This window comes from Pomacea canaliculata, linkage group LG1 (assembly GCF_003073045.1).
Source record: "Pomacea canaliculata isolate SZHN2017 linkage group LG1, ASM307304v1, whole genome shotgun sequence".
In the NCBI taxonomy this organism is placed as follows: domain Eukaryota; kingdom Metazoa; phylum Mollusca; class Gastropoda; order Architaenioglossa; family Ampullariidae; genus Pomacea; species Pomacea canaliculata.
Genome location: NC_037590.1, coordinates 34,043,692 through 34,069,669, shown reverse-complemented (window position 1 = coordinate 34,069,669; position 25,978 = coordinate 34,043,692). Strand labels below are relative to the sequence as shown.

The window sequence follows — 25,978 nt, the reverse complement described above, 5'->3', positions numbered from 1 at the left end:
TCATCAGTTGACACTATTCTCAATTAATGTGTCCAGGCACATAGTTATGCAGCTGCTTTGCTTGCAAGTGGTCGTACCAATTTCTTGATGTATTTCATATTGGTTATTTAGTATTTATTGCATTCTATAGTGCCATGGTTCACATTCACACAAGACACTTATGTGGTGGATGAAAAAAATAGAACTGTCAACGCTTCAGTTCTACGGTTGGGAGATCTGACAATATCTGCCTCTGTCATCTGTTACACACGCCAAAAGATGGCTAAAGCCATGTTGGATTATATTGAGCGGGCATTTGACAACTCATCCAGAATTTTCTTTAAGCCAGGAGAAAGGGTAAGAAATCTTAAAATATAGAACAGTTTATCATGTTCTGTTTATTCATTATATATCATTGGAATTAGTGCATTATTTGTGATAACTTTGTTCTATTTTTATGTAATGTCTGTGAATAATTCAAGTTGTGAGTAATAATTAACATTTGCATCTCCACAATTAAAGCTGTATTTAATCTTTCAGGAAAAAAACTGCAGCGTAGAGATTGAGGATGACACAGAATTTGAACCTGAGGAAGACTTTTTCCTGAAGCTAGCAGAGCCTATGTCTTCAGCAAAATATGAAGCACAGCTAGGGGAAATGGACGCAGTTAGAGTTATCATCACCAACAATGATGATGGTAAAGATTTCCTCAAGAGGAACAATTTGATTATGCTTTCTTACACCTTTCTTTTGTATTTTGTATGTGGAAATCTTTCTGTTCATTTTCGTTAAGACTACAGATTTATGAGGTTTTCATAATAAATGTGTTTTACTGCTATGCTTTCAGAGGGGTTGTGTGTGTGTGTGAATGATAAGAGAGAGAGAACTGAATATTAATCATTTTGCAGTTAAAAAAAATTAAGTGAAATAAATTATTTCCTGACAGCTTAGCTTAAGATTTTTTTTCTAACAGAAAAATAAATATACTGTTTCCTTTACATTTTTAGTTCCCAAACTCCAGTTCGACCGTCCAGCCTACAGTGTACATGAGCCTAGCATCAAACAGCAAATTGCTACTGTAGTTGTCCGGATAATCCGCACAGGGGCAGAAAATCTGACTTCAAGTGTTCGTTGCAGTACTCGTGATGGTTCAGCATTATCAGGATTGGATTACAATGCTCGCAGTCTATTTGTGACTTTCCCACCAGGTTGTAAATTATCAGTCATTCAAATATATATTTTCAGTAATATTGCTGTTTTTAACTGTCTAAAGATTTAGCAAGCTGGATTGCAAGAAGATTCTTTTGACAAGCTTTTTTGCATGTCGGTTCACCAAAAATCTTTGCATGCACCATAAAAAATCGAAAGCATCCCGGCCAGAGCTAAAAAGCTCCAGAAGGGGGAACAACTTAGCACTTGATTATTTAACTACCTTGTCATGTTGATTAAAAAAAACCACACATTTTTTGGGGGGATTAGGGATAAATGAATGAATTGTACATTAAAATGTAATTTTTACCAAAGGTAATCTGACACTAATCTGTGCTTTATTGACTACCAAAGTAAAGATCGAGATGATAAAATATAAGATTTAAAATTTAATTTTAAATATTCTCATTTGAAACTTATCTTTATTTTTTTCAGGTATTCATGAGGTTGAGTTTCCAGTAGACATCCTGTACAACTCTGATGTTGAATGGCATGAGACTTTTACTGTGTTGTTGGGACCAGAGAAACCACAAGGTGCCATGTTTGGTTCAATCACCATGGCAACCATTACCATTCTTGACAATGAAGTATCTGGTAGTTTAGTGCTACCAGCACCACCAGTGGTAAGACTAAAATTTTCATAACTCAAACAGTTTACATGGACACTAAATGCTCAGATACCATGAAGTGCAAGTACATAGGTTCATACACACCGAAATATATAGTAACTCCTAGACATATGGGTGCTGCTAAATTATCTCTCTCTAATCTCACTTTCTCTCATCTAATTTTACTTGTGTTTAAAGTTATATTAAAATTAATTTGTAGCCATAATAACAAAAACAAATTATTTTGTACATCATCAGGTTGTGTCTTTACTACACTATGATGATGCTGAACAAGGAACCAAGATTGAGCTTTCTGCTGGCTACCCAATAGTCTGCATAAATGTGAGATGTCTCAAATTTTTTCAAGTATTCAGAAGGTTTATAAAATGGAATTTAACTACAAAAATTATTTATGAAGACACTTAAGTTAATTTCCATCATATAGGTCGAGACAATATTTGCTTTCCCTAAATCCTTTATTAAAAGTCATAACTCTTAATATTAACCTATTTCTAACCTATAAGAGGAGCTTCTGGCTCTGCTTTGAATTGCTGCTTTCATTTTATATTCTGCCAGCCATGTGACGTACACCATCCTAATTACTCTATAACACACACCCTGTGTGAGGACTCTGGGATTAACTCCTCAGCCATTGCTTATCAGTGGGAAGTGGCTGCACCACAAGAGACTGATGGCACCACATCTCCATTTGTCCTTCTGTCAGACTCAACTCTCTTCACTTCTACAACACATATGGTGCTAGACAGCATCCACTTCCGACCACATTTCAGAGTAAGATTAATTTTGTCTTTATCTTTGGCAGGGAACTAATTTACAGCCAAGATGTTTGCCAATTAAAGCAGTCAACATTCTTCATGAAATAGTGTAAAATACTGAGAACATCACTGAGGTTTTAAAATTTTTATGGCAGATACTTATGCCTAGATTTCTAAGGTAAAGTTAACACAGACATCCCAGACAGTGAATGAGCTCTATTACCTGGATGGGGTCAATAACTCTCCATATATCAAACAATCTCAGCATTATTATCAGGACATTCTTCATACAGGAGACATTTTGTGCCTTCAAATAAGATCGATGCACAAGAACTTGAGAGTTAAATATCTATCCATAAAGCTTTTAGCCATACTTCCCCTCAAGCGATAAAGTTTTGACTCACTTCTCACTTCTAGACACTAGGTCCTATCATCGATGTTTGCTCATATTGTTTTGTTATTTTGGCTGAATAATATTGCTATGACTTTGTTCCAGATTCGCTGTTTAGCTCAACCACTGCATGCCAATGGCAGTCCAGGCATTCCCTTGAGGAGCCAGCCTAGGGTCATTAGCACACAAATGCTATATGCAAGTCCCCATCATTTGGGGAGGAAGTCCAAGGATATCATGCTCAGTCCTTCCTGGCCTCTCTAAGCTACATGCCACCTGATGCTGCTAGACATGCCAACACTATTCATATCAGGTTTGTGATCTCTATGTATCAGAAATTTAATTGGTTTTGATAAATATCACCTGTCACACACTAACACGTTGTGCTAGATAGCAGACCATATCAAGCCCATTGTATAAATCACTTATGTTACTTTTGATAAAATGATGGAATGATTCACGTTTTTCTGCTCTAACATCATTTGACTTCTCTATTTTAGGGTTGAAATTCCCCATCAAGATGGTATGCTGCCACTAGTGTCCACATTTCCTCTGCACAATGTCCGTTTTCTTCTGTTAGAACCTGTGTATCGCCAGCAACATGTATGCTCAAACCTCCTCACAACAGCAGAGCATGCCTCCATCATTGGACAGGGGTTTCTCGGTGAGAATCTGGTGGTGAAAAGTTATCACAGTGTTCAGCATTATGTAGAACTTTGTTGTGATACAACGTATTGCAACTTGAATACTTCTGACATGGAGTAGATCGTTTCCTTCCTACCTTGGGATGCTTAAAGACGCATACATTTCCATCATCTATACTTGCACAAAATTGAAATTTTTCACTGGTAGCTTTTGGTTTTATTTTAAGTTCAGAAGCAGTTAAGTATAAAGTAAAATTTTTAATCTGTTTTTAAAACCAGGTGAGTTTGCTTCAGATGACGAACAACTTCCTTTTGGTCCTGGATATGACTTTCCATACCAGTTTGACAATGAACTACGAGAAGATAAAACTCTACTGTTATATCGTCATCTTAACTTAAAGCAATGCATTTGGATATTTGATGCATGGTACCACATGACGGAGTTGGTTGACATATGTGGCGGTCATGTCTTATCTGATTTCAAGCTCAAAGTAAGTGCTTTGGTATCAATATTTCTAGCTGAATAAGTACATTTATGTAAAAGTATTACTGTGACAAGCAAAGTTATCAATTCTTGGAAGACATTGTTTTAGTTTAGTATTGTATTCAAGCCATCTAAACCTAAGCAAGACTTGCTGTTACAGCTTGAAAAACCTGGGAAGTTGTCTTTTTAAAAAAATGGTTTTTGGTTGTTTTTTTTTAAACAGGATCAGAAAAAGACACACTTGACAGTTCGTGTTCCTCTTCATGTCTCCTATCTGTTTGCTATGGTGCCCATTGGTTGGAGCTCCCTGGAGCATTACACAGATATGGAATTTGCATTCTATTATGATGCAGTCCTTTGGAAAGCAGGTTTAGAGACTGAAGGACGACATGGAGGAAAACTTCAAATCCGGCGTGTTTTGATAGGACAGGATGGAAAACTGGTTCTTGAATTTCGCACTCAAGCAAAATTTAGAGGTAAAAAAGACTCAATTTTCCACTTAATCTATCTAGCTGATAAAGAGATTTGAAGTTTTATTTTTTGAGTTATTTGTTTGGAACATGTAGTTGCCACATTTATATCCATATAGCTCTGTGCAAATATGTAAACTTTAAAACTCACAGACCTACCATTTGCAATGTCAATCTTCTCAAGTTATAAAAAAAAAATTAGTTGTATCTTATTTTTTATTTTGTTTTCCCTTTCTTTTGCAGGGCAGTTTGTGCTTTCTCACCAGACCATGCCAGGTTATGAAAGCCGGGTTATTGCCCCCAAATCATTGGCAATATCATTTGACCTGCAGCTGATTTGGAGCCAGCCTACATTTGACAGCCCACACCAGATGTGGCAGGCCACTAGTCGCTTTAATCTTAAGGTTAACATGTTACTTACATATTACTTTATAACTGTTGTAGCCAGGCAGCAGAAGTACCAGGTACACTCGTAAACTTAGACACTTTGAGGTTGGCCACATATTGTATAGGCGGCTAGCTATGTGCAGACATAACTGCTAGCCAAGTGAAACTCACGGAGTGCCGGCTGTGGTATACGATCTGTTTGATATAATGGTATTTTGCCAAGGGAAAGCAAATAGATGCCATCTTGAAAGGGGGAAGGGCATGAGCATTGAAGGGAGTAGCAGTCAGGATGTTGATGAGGTGGAGGGAGGACAGAATACAAAGTAGTCAAAAGAAAGACCAGTCTAGAACTGTCGAACCCAATGATTAGGATCAAATGTAACAAAGCCTGGCTTTTCCACTCTTTTTTTCTGCATCTTTTTAAGTGTGATCTTATATAAGAACAAAAGTTTTACAAACCATTACCTCTTGCCACTGCATAAGTCTGCTGTAATAATAAGGTATTCCCAGGAATCAATCAATGTACAGTAGTGTATTCTCAAGAATAATTACGTCAAAATCCATTTTACTTGTGAAAAACGTCAAGTATGATGTACAACACTCATAGCATAACATGAATGGCCATTTTATAAAGAAAGGAAAGAGATGTAAGTATAAGTTGGCTGACAGTAAGACAAGAGAGGATTTCAATGTTTTAGGATAGCCTTTTTCTACTTTCCCTTTCTGAAGATTCATCTGTGATTATTTTAGTGTAAATTTTTATTTATGAATCTAATCATACTTTGTAAAAATTAAAAAAATGAAAGAGGTAAAGATTCTTAACTCCATTAAATCAGTAATATCAACGAATGTGTTCAGTGGAAATATGATCTCAGGACAAGAACAGGAAAGACAACAGGATAGTTACAGACTTTGTGAACTTACTGCATATTGTGCAATCTCTCTGTATGATAACAATACCAACAATTATGTGTCAACTGTATCATGTCATAGGATTACACAGGAATGTATGTGATAGAGATGATTCCCTGTTCTGTTACTCCAACACAAGCCTACGTCAACACTTACCCTTTGCCTTGCACAGCACAGCAACCTCAGAGGCAAGCGTTTTGTTATGCTATTAATTTCTTTTCTGATGTACTTGAAAAATTACATTCTGGGATTGTTTTTATGCTGACATTTTAGTTACAGAAGCAATAAGCCAGAAGCATCTCCACTGTTAAATGAATTTTAAAAACTGTTTTGCCAGTCTTCTGTTGAAATCTTCTCACCATCAAAAGAAAAATGCATGCTGCTGTTTCAAATGTTACATAGTGTTGACCTAGCGATCTTATGCCATTTAAAGTTTCTTAGATTTGATCCACACTATTATGGTGTCTCATAAGAGAAGTAGCCAAGTTTGGACTGGTTTTGTATAATCTAACTTTATTAAATATCATTTTACCTGTCTTAGGTTTGAGGTCCCGCTGTCCTTCCAGCAAACAAACCGACCTGTTCCAGTTGTATATTCCTTAGACACGCAGCTTCAGCTGACCAATAACCTTGAAATGATGCTCCAGGATCCCAGCACAGATACAACATTGCCTGAGGACTGGGATTTCAATGGTGCCTTTTCCAGGGGTACGAATCAGCTCACTCAATAAAGGACAATAAAACACCATAAAGATTGTTAGCGTGTGCTAGTGTGCCTAAGATATATTAATTCATAGGGTTTGTCAGGATAATCTCATTTTGTGCTCCAGGCCAAAATCTTTATGGGCGAGTATTGTGGAACCCCAGCCAGGATCTCAGGTCAGCTTACAGACTGAGTGTGGAAAAAGTATATCTTTGCACAGGTGAGGTGTGGACCATGGATCTTGTATGACAAAAAGATGTCACTCACATCAGACATCCTTTTGTGTTGCTCCAGGATTGCTCAAAATCATACACAAAAATTATGTTGACAAGTGACAGCCATGATGATGAGCAAACCTTAATATAATAAAGATCTTCTCCATTTCAAATTAAAAACCCACAAGAACATCATAAAAATAGAGCAGTTCATTGGAACTTTTTGTTGATAGTGTATTAATGAGTATAAATAGCTATTTCTAGATAGCTAGAAATAGCATTCATTGTGAAGAATTTCTTGTGCAGGAAGCAATGGGCATGTTCCAACCTATGATCCTTCTGGAGAGGTCTACAGAGAGGGCCCACAATATGGATGTCTGCAGCCATCCTCTAAATTGCTCTACAGATTCCTAATTTTGGTATGCAGAACACTATTTGTACTTTATTTCATCAGCAGTTTTCAACATAATAAAATTCTTTTGATCCCATTTAGCTCACTACCAATTATTTTATATATACAACAGTCACCAAACAAGCACAAAGAACTTTATGCTGGTAACAGCATGTTAAAAAAACAAAGCACATAAGAAAACAACAATCAGTTGGGTTTTGTTTTCTTTAATTACTCAGTGCCACCATCTCTATTTTGCCTGGAATTGTGTCACATGCTGATATCAGATCTCTCTCTTTTTTTCAGGATCGAGAAAATCCAGACATAGCTCAAGGTGATTTTCAAGATATTCCTTTCCTTGCACAGTTTGCAAGTGGATCCCAGGAATTGTCTCCCTTACTTGACATGCCAGGTGTTGATGGTTTTGTCTTCAATGTGGATCCCCTTTATAAGGTAATTTTTTTATGTAAACTATAACCAATATTATGATCGGTGTGATGTCCTTATTCCAAGGCTAGATATTGGTTCCAAGATGAGTTTGCATTGCATACATCTGCCTGCTCTTAACCTTTATTACAACTAAACTTTGTCAGTATCTTGTCACTGAGCACTTCACATCCCGACTACATCACAACTGAAAGAAAAGGTTGATTGGATGATACCGAACATTTGGTTCTTTATTTCTTAGGTGGATTCAGGCCATCAGTGGTATCTTCAGGTAGTCTACTTCATAACACCAGATACTCCTTACCTCCGATTCCGCCGTGCTGCAGTCACAAGCATAACAACTGTTGGTTTTACCTCTTACCAGGAGCCACACCCTAATGTGGCATATGACATGAAGCGTAATGGTACCAACATACAGCGTATTATTTTGAATGAAGAATCTCCACGGACTTCATCAGTCAGCCCTTTACTTGCCATCCTTCCAGCCACGTTTTTCCTGTTATTAATATCTACTGTGATCATCAGCATATTGTGTGTTAGAAAACGTAGGCGAAAGAAGCTTACACTTGCAACTGCACCAGCCAAAAGAAACAACCTTGCATTGTCCAGACCCTCACTGGGGGTGTCTGTGACATCTCTGGCTAGTTCTGTGTCCAAGCAAAACCTGAACAGACTTTCAAGTGGTGCAGAGAAAACTATCAACTTGGCAGCTAAGTATACCTTCATCAAACCAAAAGATGTGAATGTGAACACAGTATACGGAACTGAAGTGTAGGTAATGTCTCTTAATTGCAAGGCTTGAAAATATGAATTTATAAAAGAGTGCGTGAGGAAAGACAGTTCTGAGTAAATTATATGGATTTTTATATTCAGATGTTTTTATATGCCTACATCGTTTTGCTTTTACTTTGAGAAGGTTGCAGCAAAGTGAAATGGACAACTGTCTCAAGGACTGTTATGACTATCAGAAGCAGAAAGAAATGATTGCATGACATTGATAAGGATATTGTTCTGAGGATAAGAATTTTTACTGGAATATCTCAGTTTGATAAGGAAAATAATCTTGAGTTCAGCAGTACCTAAAGGAAATTACACAGGAAGTTCAAGATAATATGCTGGTAAAGGGGATGGATGAAGCAGGATTATCAGTACAGTTTTATGTCTAGGCTTGCACCTCAAAATATTCTTGCCTTTATTGAATGCAGTGTCATACGGGTAATTTATATGCAAGCATGGATTCTTAAGCAAACCCAGGTGTGATACACTTACACACAACCAATAAAACTGCTTGAAAATTGGGGCAGCTGAACAGCATTATTTCACATATTACATAAGTAGAAATAAGCATCACTAAGGCTCTTGTGGAAACTGGTTAAATTCCCCTTATAAAGTCTTATGAAGTTTGGTACGTTCATACATAATGGAATTCAAAATGGAAGAAAATTACTGACCTTCCCAAAGCCACTTGGGCTATACCAGCTTTCTACAAATCGTGCCTTTTGTAACTTGCAAAAGCCCATTTATACATTTTCCTAGCTGTTAGCTTAAGAAACTTGAGTAGATATGGCAACAACACGTAGGCTTTCCCAGGTTTTTTTGGTTGATGGTATGAAGGACTGCAAAAATACTTAATTGCTGAAAGGTCTTAGATTAAATAGGCACTGGCATGTCAAAATGAACTCTTGATCCAACATCCGGGCTTGCTAAGTGCAGCAGAGGAGACAACCTATTATTTCTCAGTAGTCGTCTTCTTAATTTGCTGTTATGGATGTGTGTGCGTCATGCATATGCACAGATAATACATGTAAACATGTGCTGAAACATTTTATGCTAGAAATATCATTGAGTTTCATTGGCATTACTCTCTTAAACTCAGCTTTACATATCAAGCAGGGCTTCTGCTAAGGCTAAATTCTTTGGGGTCCCAGGGACCCCTTCTTCAGGTTTTTAAGGGGTCCCTGTTCTTCCCAAATTGAATGGGACCCATTGACGAAAATCTGAAGGGGTCCTCTGAACTTTTAATGCGTATTGTACGCAATTTTTTGCGTAAGCAGAAGCCCTGCAAGTGCTGTATTTTGTTGGTGTGTATACTTGAGCTGCCTGTGAAGAATCTGAAGAATATGTAGAAAATGATGTACAATTTCTGCAAAAAACTTTTCACCAAATGTGTATTTTCAGTTATACTGATAAGAATACCAATGTGTCAGTCTATCCCAGTGTACAGCATAGAGCTTCTTCTTCATACTAAGGCTTAAACTGGTAGACAAGAAAACCGGTCACTTTTTGTAACCCTATGGGCACGAATTCCATAGTTTGGTTGGGGTTTTTTAAAGTTAGTTGCCAGAACTGTTACTAGGTGATGAACATTATGCCTGTATTATGCATTAACTTGCACTTTCTTGTGATGACTTCCTTTAAGAATATATGGATGTGCATATGCACATGATTAGATATGAAGTGCTCTTTTGGTAATGTAGTTTGTGCTGTGGACAGTTAATTTCGAAATACTATGCATTTAATGTTTTACATGTGGGTGTGCTGTATGGTGACACACTTTTCTGTATGTTTCTGCCTGAATATATCAGCTTTCTCCCCATCCACCAACAGGACAGTCTGTGCAGCTGTGAATTTCATGCAGTTCTATATCGGAATTTCTAAATGAGCGCTGGTTACAGCATATCAAAATGAATAAAGTGCTGTTATATCTCATCAAGACTTGCTTTCTGTAGTGTTATAGACTTGGCCTGAAAATCAACTGCAACTAATAAAGGGCTTAAAAAATTTTCAACAAATGTTAAAAACAGCAACAGATGTTCATACTTACATCATTTATAAACCAAGTCTGATACAAGGCAGTGAAATTTCTGCAGTCACAAAAGTACAGAATTTTTCAGTCACAATATTGAAGCCTAAGCTTTGATGCCATTTCCTTCATCATGTCTTTCTGCTTGTTGTTCTGACTAGTCCTCTTCAAAGATGATGTGTCTTTTCTTCGTGGATTGCAGCATACAATTCTTTACTTTTTCTAACGTCTGGAAAGGTAAGTGAAGTATTGTTTATAGTCATAACTACAAAGTGTAATGTTGTTTTATGCTGATAACTAGAAAGAACAGTTGCTAAGTGAGATTGGTGGCTGAAATACAAAAATAAACTTTTTATTGGTGGCTTCTTTTACCTCTAGCTTTTTCTTCTCAGCATTTTTCTCTTTCATTTCTTTGTCACATTTTTTGTGTTTCGTTTTACTCCTTGATTTGCCAACTTCCTGTCTCTCATTACAAGGCATTCCTGAAACAGTCAAAGAATTTTCTGGTACCAATATACAGCGTTTTCTGAATTCTTCCCATCAAATCTTTTCACTCTTTCTATGGGCTGTTCACTTTTTTCAGTTTCCGAATCATTTGTCCAATGGTTTTGTTGCTCTTTCTCTGCATTTGTTTTGCTGCTTTTGTAATTTGTTGCATGCATGCTGTTATTATCTTGATCTTTCTTCTCTGGATCTATTACAACATACATTTTCTGGTTTTGAATATATTTTTTACCCAAAGCACATTTTCATTAAGCGTTTACTCTAGTAGAAAATGAAAACATTTACAACTTGGAAAAGGGGTGTTACAATCAACTAAACATTCATTTGTTGGCAAAGGCCAATTCTAGGAAGATATCCTGTCTCCAATTATTTTATTTTTTTTTAAATGATATGATAAACTGAAGCATGACATGTGAAACTTACCAATACCTCCTGAAGAGCTTGCTTCTTACTTGGCTTGATGTTTGCCACCTTATGAAGTTCCCCTTCACTCTTAGGAGCATGATTCATTTTCTACCAAATCAAAAGCATAGGATTACCACAAGCATGGCCTGATATTCTGCATCTGACAACAGTTTGTCTAAAATCTTTTGGTTTTTAATTTTTAAAGTGTCTGTTAAAGATATTTAAATTAATCCGGACCTTTTCATGTATCCAAAACCACTCTTTCACAAAAATTGAGACAGTTACTTCAAGTACTGAAATAACACAAGAATGTTCACAAGAACCTTTTCTTATGCCTGTTATTTCTGTAATTCACTTACAAAATTTACACAGTACTGCTCCCTAGCTCTCTTCAAAGAAATGCTACCATTTTTGCTGTTGCTAAATTTACATTTTTGTTCTTATTGCTCTGATATAATTATGCCCTGCATTATGTTCAATGCATCAACTTTTTGTGATGTCTTCCTTCGAAAATATATGGAATATGGCATGGCTAGATATGAAGTGCTCTTTCGGTAATGTAGTTTGTACTGGCGACAGTCAATTTTCTTTTCTGTGCATTTGATGTTTGACATATGGGTGTGCTGTATGGTGACACACTTTTCTGGATGTTTCTGCCTGAATATATCTGCTTTTTCCCCATCCCACCAACAGGACAGTCTGTGCAGTTGTGAATTGCATGCAGTTCTATATCAGAATTTCTAAATGAACGCTGGTTACAGCATATCAAAATGAATAAAGTGTTGTTATATCACATCAAGACTTGCTTTCTGTAGTGTTATAGACTTGGCCTGAAAATCAGCTGCAACTAATATAGGGCTTAAAAACATATTTTCAACAGACTAATGTTAACAATAGCAAAGCAAAACAGATGTTAATACATGTGCTTAAATTATTTATGAACAAGATGGACAATACACTAGAGGCAATGTTGAACCCGGAGCTTTGATGCCATTTTTCATCATGTCGCTCTGACAAGTCTTCTTTAATCAAGATGTGGCTTTTCTTCATGGATTGCAGCATCAAACTCTTTACTTGTTCTAAAATCTGGAATAGTAAGTGCAGCATTGTTTATAGTGATTACTACAAAGTGTAATAGTTAAGACTTTATTATTAATGGATTGTACAATCATACAGAATGAAACATTGTCTAGGCTAATTTACTGAAATGACCAAAAAAAAACAAAGGCTATACAATTAAAAACAAAACTAAATGATAAACAGAGAATTCTCCTGTATCACAAAACAAAAAATAGTAATGGAAACATGAAACTACAGATTGGACCAAACATGAATCATGCAAAAGGAAAATGAGGATAAAAAAAAAATCAATTACATGAAATGCTGGTCTACTATTTAGGTAACTGAACATGATTTATAAAATTCAGCATTTCTGGACTCAATTAGACTCTAAAATTAGATTTCCAGCATAAATATAAAAAGGCAACACTCAGAGAAAGAGGAAGTGCAAGCTCTTACCGCATGAAACACTTGGTACATTGCCAGACAAATAACCTCACCTTTAGCTGTTCCTGTGACATTGGGCCTTCACTCTTGATTTCAACAATAACATTGGACTGAAACTTAAATGCTGAACAAAGACCTGGAGCCGACTTTTGATCCCCTGTTTTTGAAATAAACAACACTCACATATCTCAAAGTTTATGTATGCGTGTATTTATATACCAATCAACTATATCATCTGTCACTCCGTGACAATTAAAACAGACTAATATTTTAAGCTATCCAGGTATTTATATAAAAAAGAAACTCACTGAGATATAACTGTTATATTTCCAAGCATCTTCTGCATGGTATGCATTATTAAATGCACAGACACCTTTTAAGGGGAGTGATATTCTTGTGCCTACATCTTCAATAAAGCTTTAGTAGTCATTATTTGTATAAAGTGAAAATGTTTCAAATGTACCTGTTGACAAGCTGGACACAACATATCAAGAGAAAAAAAACCCAAGCAGTTGAGTGCATTTCTACAGTACTCACCAGCATATGAAGACACCATCCCATGTTTTGTACCCTGTACAACATTATTGCATATGCTGTGTAGTGGTTGCTTATGACTTGCCATGCTGGCTTGCTGCTGATCCAGAGACTCGCTTTTAGGTCTAGAACATTCATGCCTGTAAAATGGTAGGTGAAATGTCTACTAATTGGTACACAAAATAATAAGTCTTTATTACAGTTACACATCAGAGTAGTGTAACTGTAAGTGTGATGTCTGGCGGAAAAAAGACATAAGCTATGGATGTTGTATAATACACATGATGAGCTGCGTTAAATTTGATGATATATACAGTTGAGCAGGAAAGGAACTCGTATGCCTTCAAATGACAGGATACCATAAGTGCCACAATATTTATACATTTCAGACAGAAAAGTTAGTTGGAGTTTTAAGCCATATCAGCAACTGAGGCTATCTCATGGCGAAAGCAAAGTACAGGAACATTTAAAGGTTGACATACAGCTATTTGAAGAAGATATACATTATTTTTTTCTTAGTTATATACAATAAGAAACTTTCTAATTGAATGGGTCTTTTTATATTAGGTGAAACAGTTGGATAAACTGCACTTTACAAAGTGTGCTGCTGATCGGCATGCAGCCGACCCATGTCCACACCTTTGCAAATGGAAACAAAGTAATGGTGCGAGGATGAAAAGTGCCACTTTTACCTAAAGATATCCAATTGGGATAAACTTGGGGGGTTCAGAAGTGAGAAGGTTAGAAAGTATGCATTTGTTAGAATGGTTTTTCATCTCCTTTTAGGGTGATCCTGTTTACATGGGATGCACCTTGCATCGAGTTCAGAGCGTGTATCTGCTTCTGACGGTGTAGCCAAGTCACTATATCTGATGACTCTTCTAGAAGACCTTCGAGTTTTGAGTATTAAAAAATTTTAATGGGACGGTCTACAAAATATTTTCCATCCCATTGTCTTAGTGCTTCAGAAGCTTTTTGATATTTACACTGTATCAGAAATTGCCCAGATCTGAGATGCTCGATTGAAGTAGAGTTTGCAGAGATATTTTGAAATCCTTTTTGGATGGCAAAAGGGGACAGTCCCATGATGGATCTTTCAGGATCCCCACTTTCCACAATCAAGAAACATGGCCATGTCCCATCTAAAAGCTTAGCAGTTGAATCACGTTCCTCCTCACTGTCTGAGAAAATATTATTGAAAGGTCTAGAACGTTTTCCAGAGTCTGAGAGTTTTTTGCCATGAAGAAAAAGAAACATTCATTTCTCCTGCTCCCCACCCAACACAGAGCCCGTCTATGGAATGCAGCCGAATGGCACTTCGTGGGTATATCCAGCAGGGCTACACCAGGGCTACATGAGAAATCTACTCTGACCCAAAAGAGTACAAATTGATCAGATTGACCCATCCCCAAGCCTTCTAGCAGCGCTAGGGCATTGCATTATCAGCTGACTGATTGGCGTGGACATCAACCTCCTGTCTAGAAAAAGTTTAGGCCAAAGAGGAGTGTTGGTATCATGGGCCACAACCCATCAATGATCTCAGCCTCTAGGATCCCATTTTCCCCCGACACAGGTTTGAGATTTGTGAGAAATTTTTAAAAAGTGAAGGACCAGGGAATGGGATAGGCAGAGGATAGGATAGGAAAAATGGAAAGATAAGAAATTTAATGAATAAAGGTGAAAGGACCTGTGAGACAGAAATATGTACAGTGAGAAGGAAAGAGGCAGGCCACTCCAGAGAAAAGTTGGGTGTCCATCCCCAGCACCAGAAGACAGGACCACGGGGGCTATCAGACCAAAAAGTAAAATAAAAGGAATAATTGTTTTTGTAAATATACAAGGGCAGTTATCATACTACAAAATGGGAATATTTAAAGTGTGCTTACTCTGACATAACCTTCAACATGTGGGGGTCATTCTTCAGTTTCTTTCTTGTCTTTCCATCTTTGGCAGTCATTTCTTCCATTTTGTCTGATGCCTCACTTTTGCTTTTCTTGGCACAATCTGCTTCAGTTCTGTCAGTACTCTTCTGTTTCCCTTTTCTGATATCAGCTTCCTTCAATTCAGGTTGCTCAGATGATTTCTTGGTGGCTTCTTTTACCTCTAGCTTTTTCTTCTCAGCATTTTTCTCTTTCATTTCTTTGTCAGATTTTTTCTGTTTCGTTGTGATCTTTGATTTGCCAACTTCCTGTCTCTCATTACAATGGCATTCCTGAAACATTCAAAAAATTTTATGAATTCTTCCCATCACATCTTTTCACAATAACCAGGTTTTTTAATTTCTTCTTTAATTTAAAAAAGACATAGCCCCTGTACAACACTGTATAACCCGCTTTTCTTCAATTACTGCACACATGCAAAACATTTTATTAGTTTTCTGACATTTATGTTTGCTATGTTCACAAAATTAAAAAGCCTTACAAATACAAACTACAAACACATTTAATGTGTTTAATATTTAATAATATTTAATAAACACATTTAATAGACAGCATTTAAAGTAACCTGCTAAAACAGAACAGAATTAAAAGCTTTGATTCTGACAAGTTTTAGGACATCTTCCACAAAATCTTTATTAATTTGACATAACTCTCAACGTGCGGGGGATAGTCATTCTTTAGTTTTTTCCTTATCTTCCCATCTTCGGCAGTCATTTCTTCCATTTTGTCTGATGCCTCACCTTTGCTTTTCTTGGCACAATCTGCTTCAGTTCTGTCTGTACTCTTCCTTTTGCGTTTCTGCCATCATCTTCCTTCAATTCAGGCTGCTCAGATGACTTCTTGGTGGCTTCTTTTACCTCTAGCTTTTTCTTCTCAGCATTTTTCTCTTTCATTTCTTTGTCAGATTTTTTCTGTTTCGTTGTGCTCCTTGATTTGCCAACTTCCTGTCTCTCATTACAAGGCAGTCCTGAAACATTCAAAAAATTTTATGAATTCCTCCGATCACATCTTTTCACAAATATCAGGTTTTTAAATTTCTTAAAAACATGGCTCCTGTACAACACTGTACAACCCTTTTCTTCAATTACTGCACACATGCAAAACATTTTATTAGTTTTCTGACATTTATGTTTGCTATGTTCACAAAATTTAAAAAGCCTTACAAATACAAACTACAAACACATTTCAGCTAATAGACGGCATTTACAGTAACCTGCTAAAACAGAACAGAATTAAACATTTTGATTCAGACTCTGACAAGTTTTAGGACATCTTCATCTTTATTATCTTTATTAATTTGACATAAATCTTAACGTGTGTGTGTGTGTGGGAGGGTTAGGGTTAGTCATTCTTCAGTTTTTTCCTTATCTTTCCATCTTTGGTGTTCATTTCTTCCATTTTGTCTGATGCCTCACCTTTGCTTTTCTTGGCACAATCTGCTTCAGTTCTGTCAGTACTCTTCTGTTTCCCTTTTCTGATATCAGCTTCCTTCAATTCAGGCTGCTCAGATGATTTCTTGGTGGCTTCTTTTACCTCTAGCTTTTTCTTCTCAGCATTCTGCTCTATCATTTCTTTGTCAGATTTTTTCTGTTTCGTTGTGCTTCTTGATTTGCCAACTTCCTGTCTCTCATTACAAGGCAGTCCTGAAACATTCAAAGAAGTTTCTGGTACCAACATACAGAATTTTCTGAATTCTTCCCATCACATCTTTTCACTCTTTGTCCAATGGTTTTGATGCTCTTTTTCTGCATTTGTTTTGCTGCTTTTGTAATTTGTTGCATGCATGCTGTTATTATCTTGATCTTCTTCTCTGGATCTATTACAACATACGTTTTCTGGTTTTGAATATATTTTTTACCCAAAGCACATTTTTATTAAGCATTTACTCTAGTGGAAAATGAAAACATTTACAACTTGGAAAAGGGGTGTTACAATCAACTGAGCATTCATTTGTTGGCAATGGTCAATTCTAGGAAGATTTCCTGTCTCCAATTATTTTATCTTTTAAATGGTATGATAAACTTATATGCACCATCTTGTCTGAGCAACAGAAATGCTTGACATTACAGTCTACAAAAGTTTCAGGTTAATTCTTGCAACCCAATCATTCTTTGTGTGCATGAAAATGAAGCAGCTTATCACCTGAGCATGAAACATGTGAAACTTACCAATACCCTCCTTAAGAGCTTGCTTCTTACTTGGCTTGATATTTGCCACCTTATGAAGATCCCCTTCACTCTTAGGAGCATGATTCATTTTCTACCAAATCAAAAGCATGATTACCACTATTTCTGTAATTCACTTAAAAAGCTTACACAACACTGTTCCCTAGCTCTCTTCAAAGAAACGCTACCATTTTTGCTGTTGCTAAATCTTTAGCATATTTGGCTGCTATCTTAATATCAGACAACTTTTGCTCTCATTGCACTGATATAATTATGCCCTGTATTATTATATTTGTGATGTCTTCCTTCGAGAATATATGGAATATGTGCATGACTAGATATGAAATGCTCTTTCAGTAATGTAGTTTGTACTGGCGACAGTTAATTTTTTTTTCTATGCATTTAATGTTTTACATGTGGGTGTGCTGTATAGTGACACACTTTTTCTGTTTGTTTCTGCCTGAATATATCAGATTTCTCCCCATCCCACCAACAGGACAGTCTGTGCAGTTGTGAATTACATGCAGTTCTATATCGGAATTTCTAAATGAGCACTGGCTGGTTACAGCATATCAAAATGAATAAAGTGTTGTTATATCACATCAAGACTTGCTTTCTGTAGTGCTATAGACTTGGCCTGAAAATCAGCTGCAACTAATATAGGGCTTAAAAATTATTTTCAACAGACTAATGTTAACAATAGCAAAGCAAAACAGATGTTAATACTTAAATTATTTATGAAAAAAAGATGGACAATACACTAGAAGGCAATGTTGAAGCTTTAGCTTTGATGCCATTTTCTTTATCGTGTCGCTCTGACAAGTTCCCGTCAATCAAGATGTGGCTTTTCTCCATCGATTGCAGCATAAAACTCTTTACTTTTTCTAAAATCTGGAATGGTAAGTGCAGTATTGTTTAAAGCGCTAACTACAAAGTATAATATTGTGTTTACCAATAACTAGGAAGTGTGACAATGTTTAGAATAACTTGAAAGTGTATAACATTGTTTCAGAATGATAAATAGAAAGAAAAGTATTTAAGTAAGAAAGGTAGCTGAAGATGTAACAGTAAAATTTTTAATAGTAGATTTTTTTCCTTGAATACTTACCAGATGACCTGACAATAGGAGCAAAAAGGGCCACAACTGCTCTGTACCATAAAATTCTTTGTCCCTGAGCAGTAGGGAAACAGCAGTCCTGACAGTAGCTCTCCCCTTTAAGCCTAGTGCTGCCCTTAAACTACTATTAAAAAAAAACTTTCTACTTGGGTTCAGCAGTCTTTCCAAGGCAGAAGTGGGGAAGGCTGGGAGGGCATTACCGTCAGGTAGTCTGGTAAAGTATAAAAGAATGTCAATTTATAATAAAAGTTTTTTTTTCTTTAACTTTACTAGATGATCTGACCATAGGAGAATAACAATCAGGTCTGCTGTGCAAACTATCCTCACTGATCCCCCGCAACCTGCAGAATTAGGCCATAACATGTTGAGAAGCCAAAATCAGGCTGACAAGGCACAGAATGGTGGGATGAGCAAACAGGAAACGGAGATATGATGCCTCAAAGGTATTATAATATCAGCAAGAGCAGCATTCCGTTAAAAGGCAATAGCCTGCATGCTCCTGCTGTTTCAACCTTGTGGGACACTGAAGGACAGAGCCACTCATAATAAGAAAAAAAAGAGAGAGAGAAAATTGTCAGCCATCTTGGAAGGTGAGAGTTCTATTAGAGCAAGATTTTGAAGCCAACACCAGCAGTTAAAAACTCTCCACATACATCATTAAAGTGGAGGGCCGTCTAGCAGCCACTATTCTTTCCACTGCCTCACTCAGACAAATGACCGAGGCAAAGGACCACAAGCTCCAGTCTGGGAAGTCACAAGGGAAGAGGAAAAACAAAGGGTGTGACAACGGCTGTCACCAGTAAAAAGGATAAAAGGTGTATAACACAGCAGAGGTCCAAGTGGAATGTGAAGTAGAGACAGTAAAACTTAGCTTAATTTTGAATTCAAAAGCGAGTGTGGCCCACCCGATAGTTCATCCCTTCACACCTACTCCCATTGAGACATTGTCCAACCTGCACAAACGACATCTCTGGTGATGTAAGTCTGATTTCATTCTACCTGTTCACTTCTTTCTCTTTCCATTTTCTTGATTATTAGATCATCTGACAAAAGAAGTCCGCAAACTGCAGTCCTTGAAGTGAGTGGTAAGAGTGTGATGTTGCCGATCATGTACACGTAGCCTCAAAAACGAAATAAAAAGTCTGCTTAACCCACATGGGCTTTTTATAGTAGTCTGAGGGCAGCACTGGGCTTAAGAAGGAGAACACTCTACCTATCAGGACTGCTGTCCCTTATCAGCTAGGAGCAAAGAATTTGTTTGGTTAAGAGCAGCTGTAGCCCTTTAACTCGTATGGTCAGGTCATCTGGTAAATTTAAAGAAAAAAAAAAATCCCTGAGGAACAGGCACATAAATCACATTTCAAGAGAACCTCAGAGAATCTGACATAAAGCATTCATATATGAGGCAGAAGTCACAGAGAAAAAACCCACTTACTTTTGAAGATCCCTTTTTCTTTGGCCTTTTGCTGTTTGCCCACTTGCTCATTCTGTCCATTTGTATTTTATTCCAGTATTTACTTTCCTTTTTACCTTGATAAGCATGAAACATGATAGATTTATGTGTGAACATTTTCACAATAGCTTCACTTTAAAAGAGTAAAAGAAAAAAAATCCTCTGCACAATGATCAACTTTTTAAATTTCTTCTTCACTTTAAAAAAGACATGGCACCTGTACAACACTGTATAATCCCATTTCTTCAATTCCTGTACATGTGCAAAATATTTTATCAGTTTCCTGACATCCATGGTAAGTTTGCACAATTTAAAAAGCCCACGAAAGCAAAATGAGAATCAATATTTCATTAAACAGACGACATTTAAAACAAGCTAAATATAACTAAAAAGTTCTGATTCAAAGCTGACTCAAGTTTTAGGACATGAAGCACCAAATAGTAAAATGACTTACCTTGCACAAGATGCAGCGTACAGCCAGTGAGATTGGAAGCTACAAGCGTCTGGGCACTTTCAGCATCTTTGCAGCGAATGTACCCATGAAGCATGTTGTCTTTTACATCAATGTACGCAACTTTAATGTCAGACTGAATTTGTTGCTGCATCAAAATACACAAACATAGCTTTAAACTTTTAAGACCTAAATGGATTATACAATCCTACAGAATGAAACAACACTGTCTAGGCTAATTTATTGCAACGTCCAACCAAAGGCTACACAACTGCGAAAGCTTGATGATAAACGGAGAATTCTTCTGTCTCACAAAACAGAAAAACATGTCAGTAACAGAAACATGAATGTGCAGAGTGGACCAAACCTGAATCCTCCAAAGGAAACTGTGAATAAGAAAACCAATTATCTGCAATGCTAGTGTACTATAAAGGTAACTGAACATGATTTATAAAATTTAGCATTTCTTGGCTCGATTAGGTCCTAAAATTAGATTTCCAGCATAAATTAGAAAGGCAACACCCAAGGAAAGAAGATGTAGAACCACAAACAGAAGAGCAAACTCTTATAGCATGAAACACACTGTGCATTGCCAGCCAGACTAATAAACCTCACCTTTAGCTGTTTGTGTGACATTGGGTCCTCACTCTTGATTTCAACAATAACACTAGGCTGAAACTTAGGTGCTGAATGAAGACTTGGACCTGACTTTCGATGCCCTGTTTTTGAAATAAATGATACTTTCATATTTTAAAGTTTATGAATGTGCGTGTTTATATACCAATCAAGTACATTATATACCACTTCATGACAATTAAAACAGACTAATATTCAAAGCTATCTAGCTATTTATTATAAAAATTCTTATTCTTTTATGCCCCCAGTGGAGCGTAGGGCCACAAATACACCACGCCATTGGATCCAGTTGTGGGGGTTCCATTTCCAGTTGGGTCCAAGTCGTACTAGCTGCCTCCGCCTCGCTCCTCCATGTTTGTCCTGTGGTCTCCTTACCCTGCACCCAACCCCTGTGGGTTTCAGCCCAGAGTTTGTCTCGTTAAATTGTGGGCCGGCTTCACAGGAGAGACTGATCCAGCCCCACTTCTGCTTCTTGATATCTTGGCTGGCAGGTGTTTGGTTGGTTCTCTCCCACAGGTCTGTACTGGAGATCTTCTCGGGCCATTTAATATTGAGGATGTTACGCAAACATCTGGTGACCTATGTCTGAATCTTGTTGGTGATGGTGTTTGTTACACATCATGTCTCAGATCCATAAAGAAGGACTGACTGTACGTTTGCATTGAAGATGCGGATCTTGGTGTGTAGAGATCATATTCATAGCTATTTATTTCTATTTTTAAAAAAACTCCCTGAGATATAACTGTTACATGTTCCAAGTATCTTTCTGCATGGTATGCATTATTAAGTGAACAGACACCTTTTAAGGAGAGTGGTATTCTTATTCCTACATCTCCCATAAAACTTTAAAAATCATTAATTGCATAAAGTCTAAATATATCAATAATACCTGTGCTATGCTGCAGCTGCTTGTGACTTGCCATGCTGGCTCGCTGCTGATCCAGATACTGGCTTCTAAGTCTAGACCATTCATTCCTGTAAAATGGCAAGTGACGTGAATACTAATCGGTACATTAAAGCTAATAAGTCTATTTACAGTTACACATCAGAGTGGTGTAACTGTAAATGTGATGTCTGGGATAAGAAAAAAAAAAAAAAGACATCAGCTATGGATGTTGTATAACACACGATGAGCTTTATTAATTTTGATGATATATATACAGTTCAGCAGGAACTCATATGCCTTCCAGTGACAGAGTGCCATAAGGGGAACAATATTTTGGACAGGAAAATAAAACAAAAAGAATAATTGTTTTTGTAAATACATAAAAGCACATTCAATCATACTATAAACAAGTAATATTTAAAGTGTTTAAAATGTTCTTACTTTGACATCACTCTCAACCTGGGTGGCTCTTTCATCAGTTTCTTCCCTTTCCCTTGTTTTTGTTCATTCATCTCCTCATCTTTGGTGTTCATTTCTTTCATTTTGTCCGATGGAAGTCCTGACACATTCATTTCCTATCATGCAAAATCAAAAGCATAGGATAACAAGTATGACCTGATATTCCGCACCTGACAACAGTCTTTATCTGGTTCTACATATGTCTAAAATCTTTAGGCTTTGGCAGTTTCTAAGCTGCAAGTCTGTCAAAGATATTTGTACCCAAAATCATTCTTTCACAGAAAATGTAGGAATATACTTCAAGTAATGTAATAAAACGAAAAGTCCACAATAACCTTTTCTTATGCCTGTTATTTCTGTAATTCACTTAAAAAGCTTACACAATACTGTTCACTGTCTCTTTTCACAGAAATGCTACCAATTTTGCTGTTGCAGGTTTTTACTATATTTTCTGCTGTGTGACAAATGGCTGTTATCTTAGACATTTTTGTTCTCATTGAATTGATATAAAAACAATAACAGCCATATTTTGTGTCTTAATCCCCCTTACTTAAGACTTGATCTGTCAAATCCCTTTAACTATACAGGAAATTTACTTAATTTTACAAAAAAATTCAACAGTTAAAAAGAAAAAGCTTTTCAAAATTTTTCTCTTTACTTTAATAGCATTGGCTGCCTCCACTGGTGTCGCAAATTCAACAAAGGCAAAGCCCTTTATAACTCCAGTAGTTTTGTAACGGGGTAGACTGACAAATGTAACCTTGCCACAAGATGAGAAGCACTGAGCAATCCAATTGTGGTCTGCAGTAGGCGGTAACCCTTCCTACAGTGACATAATTGCCATGTAAGTTCCGTTTAGCAGTCACAAAACAGAAAGAACATACTGGGATTTTTACAATCGTGGTTTTTCTTATATACTGTTAAGGCTGTATAGCAAATACATTTTATATAAAGTTTATAAAAGATTCCAGCAGTTTCAGTCAGTTGGGAACAGAGGTAGAATCTATTACAGTCAAAGACCTTGGAAGTCCTTTGTGATATAAAATAATGCAATTCACAAAGATTTATGAGACTGGCCACTTACCACGTATACAGTCTTTTCATCAGCCTCTTCCTCAGCCATATGATGAACTGGCTGAGTTCTTCGGACTTTAGTTTTGTCTTTGCTGATCTGATTATAGTGAAGTAAAATTCTTACTTCATAACAGGTCAAATGATGCATGCTGATTTTATTTCAAATACTTTTTGAACATGCTGCACACATATATACATTTAGGTAGACAGACACAAAATGTGGTACTGTAAGTTACAAAAAATATTATGTAAAATGTATATAATCATCTTCATAGTACTGGAATAATGTTTAATATGCCTGCCATTATGACTTATTCAGACTACTGATTCCAAGAAATAAAAGCATTTTAAATTAAATTCCTAAGACAACACTTTCAATGAAATAAACAATCATACTTCCAGAAGACTAGATGTTTCCAGTGCCTTTGCAATAGCCTCTGTTGAGCTTGTTAACTTTAGTATACTGGCAAACTTTAAAAAAGGAAAAAGGGGAACATCTGAAACAAAAATATTAATCATTTGCAGATAAAGAAAGTCATAAAGCAGCTAAAAAAAAATTGTATGAGTATATTTTTTGACATACTTACTATTTTAAACTAAAAAGGATAATACTAAATGCCAATGTAATAATGCTTTCCAAATCTGAAGCACAGTAAAATGTATTTAATAAACCTAAAATAAATTGGACACCAATATTTGAAAAAGGTTGAAAGCAAAAGCTGGACAATTTAAATCAAATCTCACCATAAGCCACCAACAGAGGAAAAGGTGGGGAGGAATAGTCCATGCATAATTGTGTATTGTCAGTGGTTCTTAAAGTGTGGGCGAATGCATAAGTCAGGTAGTCAGCAACTGACAGTCATCATAAGTCAGCAAAGTGATGTTTAAATCACCAGACAGGCTAATTAGTCCAGTATTGATTTCACGTGAGTTTTAATTTTATCCATGCCCAACTGCTCACTGGCATAAAATGCTCGCTTACTAAGTCTTTATGTCAAACATGAGCATTGTGTTATTTAACCGCATCACCCCTGTTATCCCTTAGTAACGCAGTGCACTTCCTTATTTTTAATTTTTAATAAGTACTTAGCAAAGTATGTAATTTTATGTACACTTATTGCTATACTACTGTCACAAAACTACAATTAGCTTTGAATTTATAATGAAGCAAATATGGCAACTTTAAAATTGAAATTCATGGTACAGAATGATTTCAGGTCTTGGTGGTCCGTCTTTTTATTTTTTTTATAAACTTAAGTAAAGTGCTGCTTGGTTTGAAATACTTTAAGAACCACTGTATTAAATGATATGTATTAAAAGATATTCTGATGAGAAAAAAAGCATATTTCTTTAACTGACAAATCTAATGTCTTTGGAACTTTATGAAAGAGGATGAGGGAAGGGGTAGAGGAAAGAAAGGGGAGAGAGTTAAGATAGAGGGAGAGAAAGAAAGAATGCAAGAAATAATTAGACTGCATTTAAAAAATGACTTTACAGCCATCTGGTGCATTATCAAGATGCTGTTTCATAAACTTGTACTGGTTGAGCTTGGGAAAATAGAACTCCATCTGCAAATGTAAAAGTCTGAGATTATTTTACATGTTTTTATTATATATCAGTAATGTGTGAAAAAACAACTAAAGCCACTTGCTGTGATTTTAAATAGGGGTAGGGATGGTTGGTTGGTTGAGTTTTATGAAGTGCCACTAACTAAAGCTATACCACTGTGAGGGGTTGGAGCACTGTAATACAAGCCCGTGGTAGCAATTGCTTTACATGCTACATTGATGAGATCCAATTACTACATCATTATAAAACTGCTGCCATGGCTCATATTGCTATATTATACAGTGTATTACAATTATTGTACGATTATTATTTATAAAAAATATTCTGAAAACATTTAGTCATTCAGTCTCTTCAATCTTAACGCAGTGTTTCACAAGGTTGAAGATCTATACCCTACGTGTGATACTGACCTGTTTTTTTATTTTTCTCTGCAGTCCCTTCGTGTTATTTCTCTGTTTCTTTTTCTCCAATTTCCCTGTCCCATTGACCCATCCAGTTTTATTGACACCATCCATTGGCAGCTGCTCGGTGTTCTCCATAACTTTCTTAGTAGTTTCTCCGACATCAACTCTTATAATTCAGTCTCTAAAGTTTTCTTTCCGTTTCAGAACATTCGATTCTGAGTAAATTTACTCTCTTGCATTAACATGGACCAACTTGAAAATCATGGGCCTTCATCGGCCGTGTAGTAGACATCTAGCAGGTAACTCGCAACTTCGGAAAGCGTAATGCACGCGTTTCGTGCACCGGAAGGGAATTCTTTGACCTGGTAACCAGACGATTGGTTCTTATTTTAACGTCGACATGGACATAACAATGTATAGACTCGGCGAGCCACTCACGATTACCAGCCATGCGTG

General features: G+C 36.5%; 2 protein-coding genes across 5 annotated transcripts in view; one reads left to right on the top strand and one right to left on the bottom strand.

Annotated features, from left to right (window-relative positions):
- The window catches only part of LOC112560027 (extracellular matrix protein FRAS1-like), a 42,045-nt gene extending 38,440 nt beyond the window's left edge, over positions 1-3,605 (top strand). For both annotated transcript variants that reach the window (XM_025231587.1, XM_025231595.1), the window contains 8 exons: positions 131-336; positions 520-676; positions 987-1,187; positions 1,624-1,811; positions 2,055-2,138; positions 2,373-2,588; positions 3,069-3,276; positions 3,464-3,605. In XM_025231587.1, coding sequence (XP_025087372.1) covers positions 131-336; positions 520-676; positions 987-1,187; positions 1,624-1,811; positions 2,055-2,138; positions 2,373-2,588; positions 3,069-3,227 — 1,211 coding nt within the window. In that variant the 3' untranslated portion in view covers positions 3,228-3,276; positions 3,464-3,605. The remainder of the gene's footprint in view (positions 1-130; positions 337-519; positions 677-986; positions 1,188-1,623; positions 1,812-2,054; positions 2,139-2,372; positions 2,589-3,068; positions 3,277-3,463) is intronic.
- A 6,162-nt stretch (positions 3,606-9,767) lies between these two features.
- Positions 9,768-25,858, bottom strand: LOC112560040 (la-related protein 7-like). 3 transcript variants are annotated; one of them, XM_025231607.1, is made up of 21 exons: positions 25,529-25,855; positions 25,045-25,117; positions 23,946-24,046; positions 23,560-23,646; positions 23,134-23,298; positions 22,458-22,591; positions 22,020-22,105; positions 21,110-21,213; positions 20,498-20,642; positions 20,026-20,120; positions 18,233-18,364; positions 17,477-17,567; positions 16,724-16,951; positions 16,049-16,275; positions 15,255-15,580; positions 13,372-13,508; positions 12,888-12,991; positions 12,286-12,414; positions 11,347-11,436; positions 10,792-10,901; positions 9,768-10,648 (listed from the first exon to the last, which is right to left on the bottom strand). In XM_025231607.1, the coding sequence occupies exons 1-20, from the start codon at positions 25,655-25,657 to the stop codon at positions 10,824-10,826; spliced, it is 2,661 nt and encodes an 886-aa protein (XP_025087392.1). In that variant the 5' UTR covers positions 25,658-25,855; the 3' UTR covers positions 9,768-10,648; positions 10,792-10,823. The 3 variants fall into 3 exon arrangements, with proteins under 3 accessions (XP_025087392.1, XP_025087398.1, XP_025087406.1); XM_025231613.1 differs by lacking the exon at positions 16,724-16,951 and having other exon boundaries at positions 25,529-25,858; XM_025231621.1 differs by lacking the exons at positions 25,045-25,117; positions 25,529-25,855 and having other exon boundaries at positions 23,560-23,729; positions 23,946-24,039.
- Positions 25,859-25,978: the final 120 nt, after the last annotated feature.

What these genes read in the sequence shown, in the direction of transcription:
- LOC112560040 (XM_025231607.1), bottom strand. Translation starts at nt 25,657, where the DNA reads ATGGAGAACACCGAGCAGCTGCCAATGGATGGTGTCAATAAAACTGGA. An exon ending in CTTCAACATTGCCTTCTAGT is followed by an intron (nt 17,568 to 18,232) that starts GTATTGTCCATC and finishes TTGATTTGGTAG; the next exon opens with AAAATGAATCATGCTCCTAA. An exon ending in ATGTTGAAGGTTATGTCAGA is followed by an intron (nt 13,509 to 15,254) that starts GTAAGCACACTT and finishes ACCATTTTACAG; the next exon opens with GCATGAATGTTCTAGACCTA.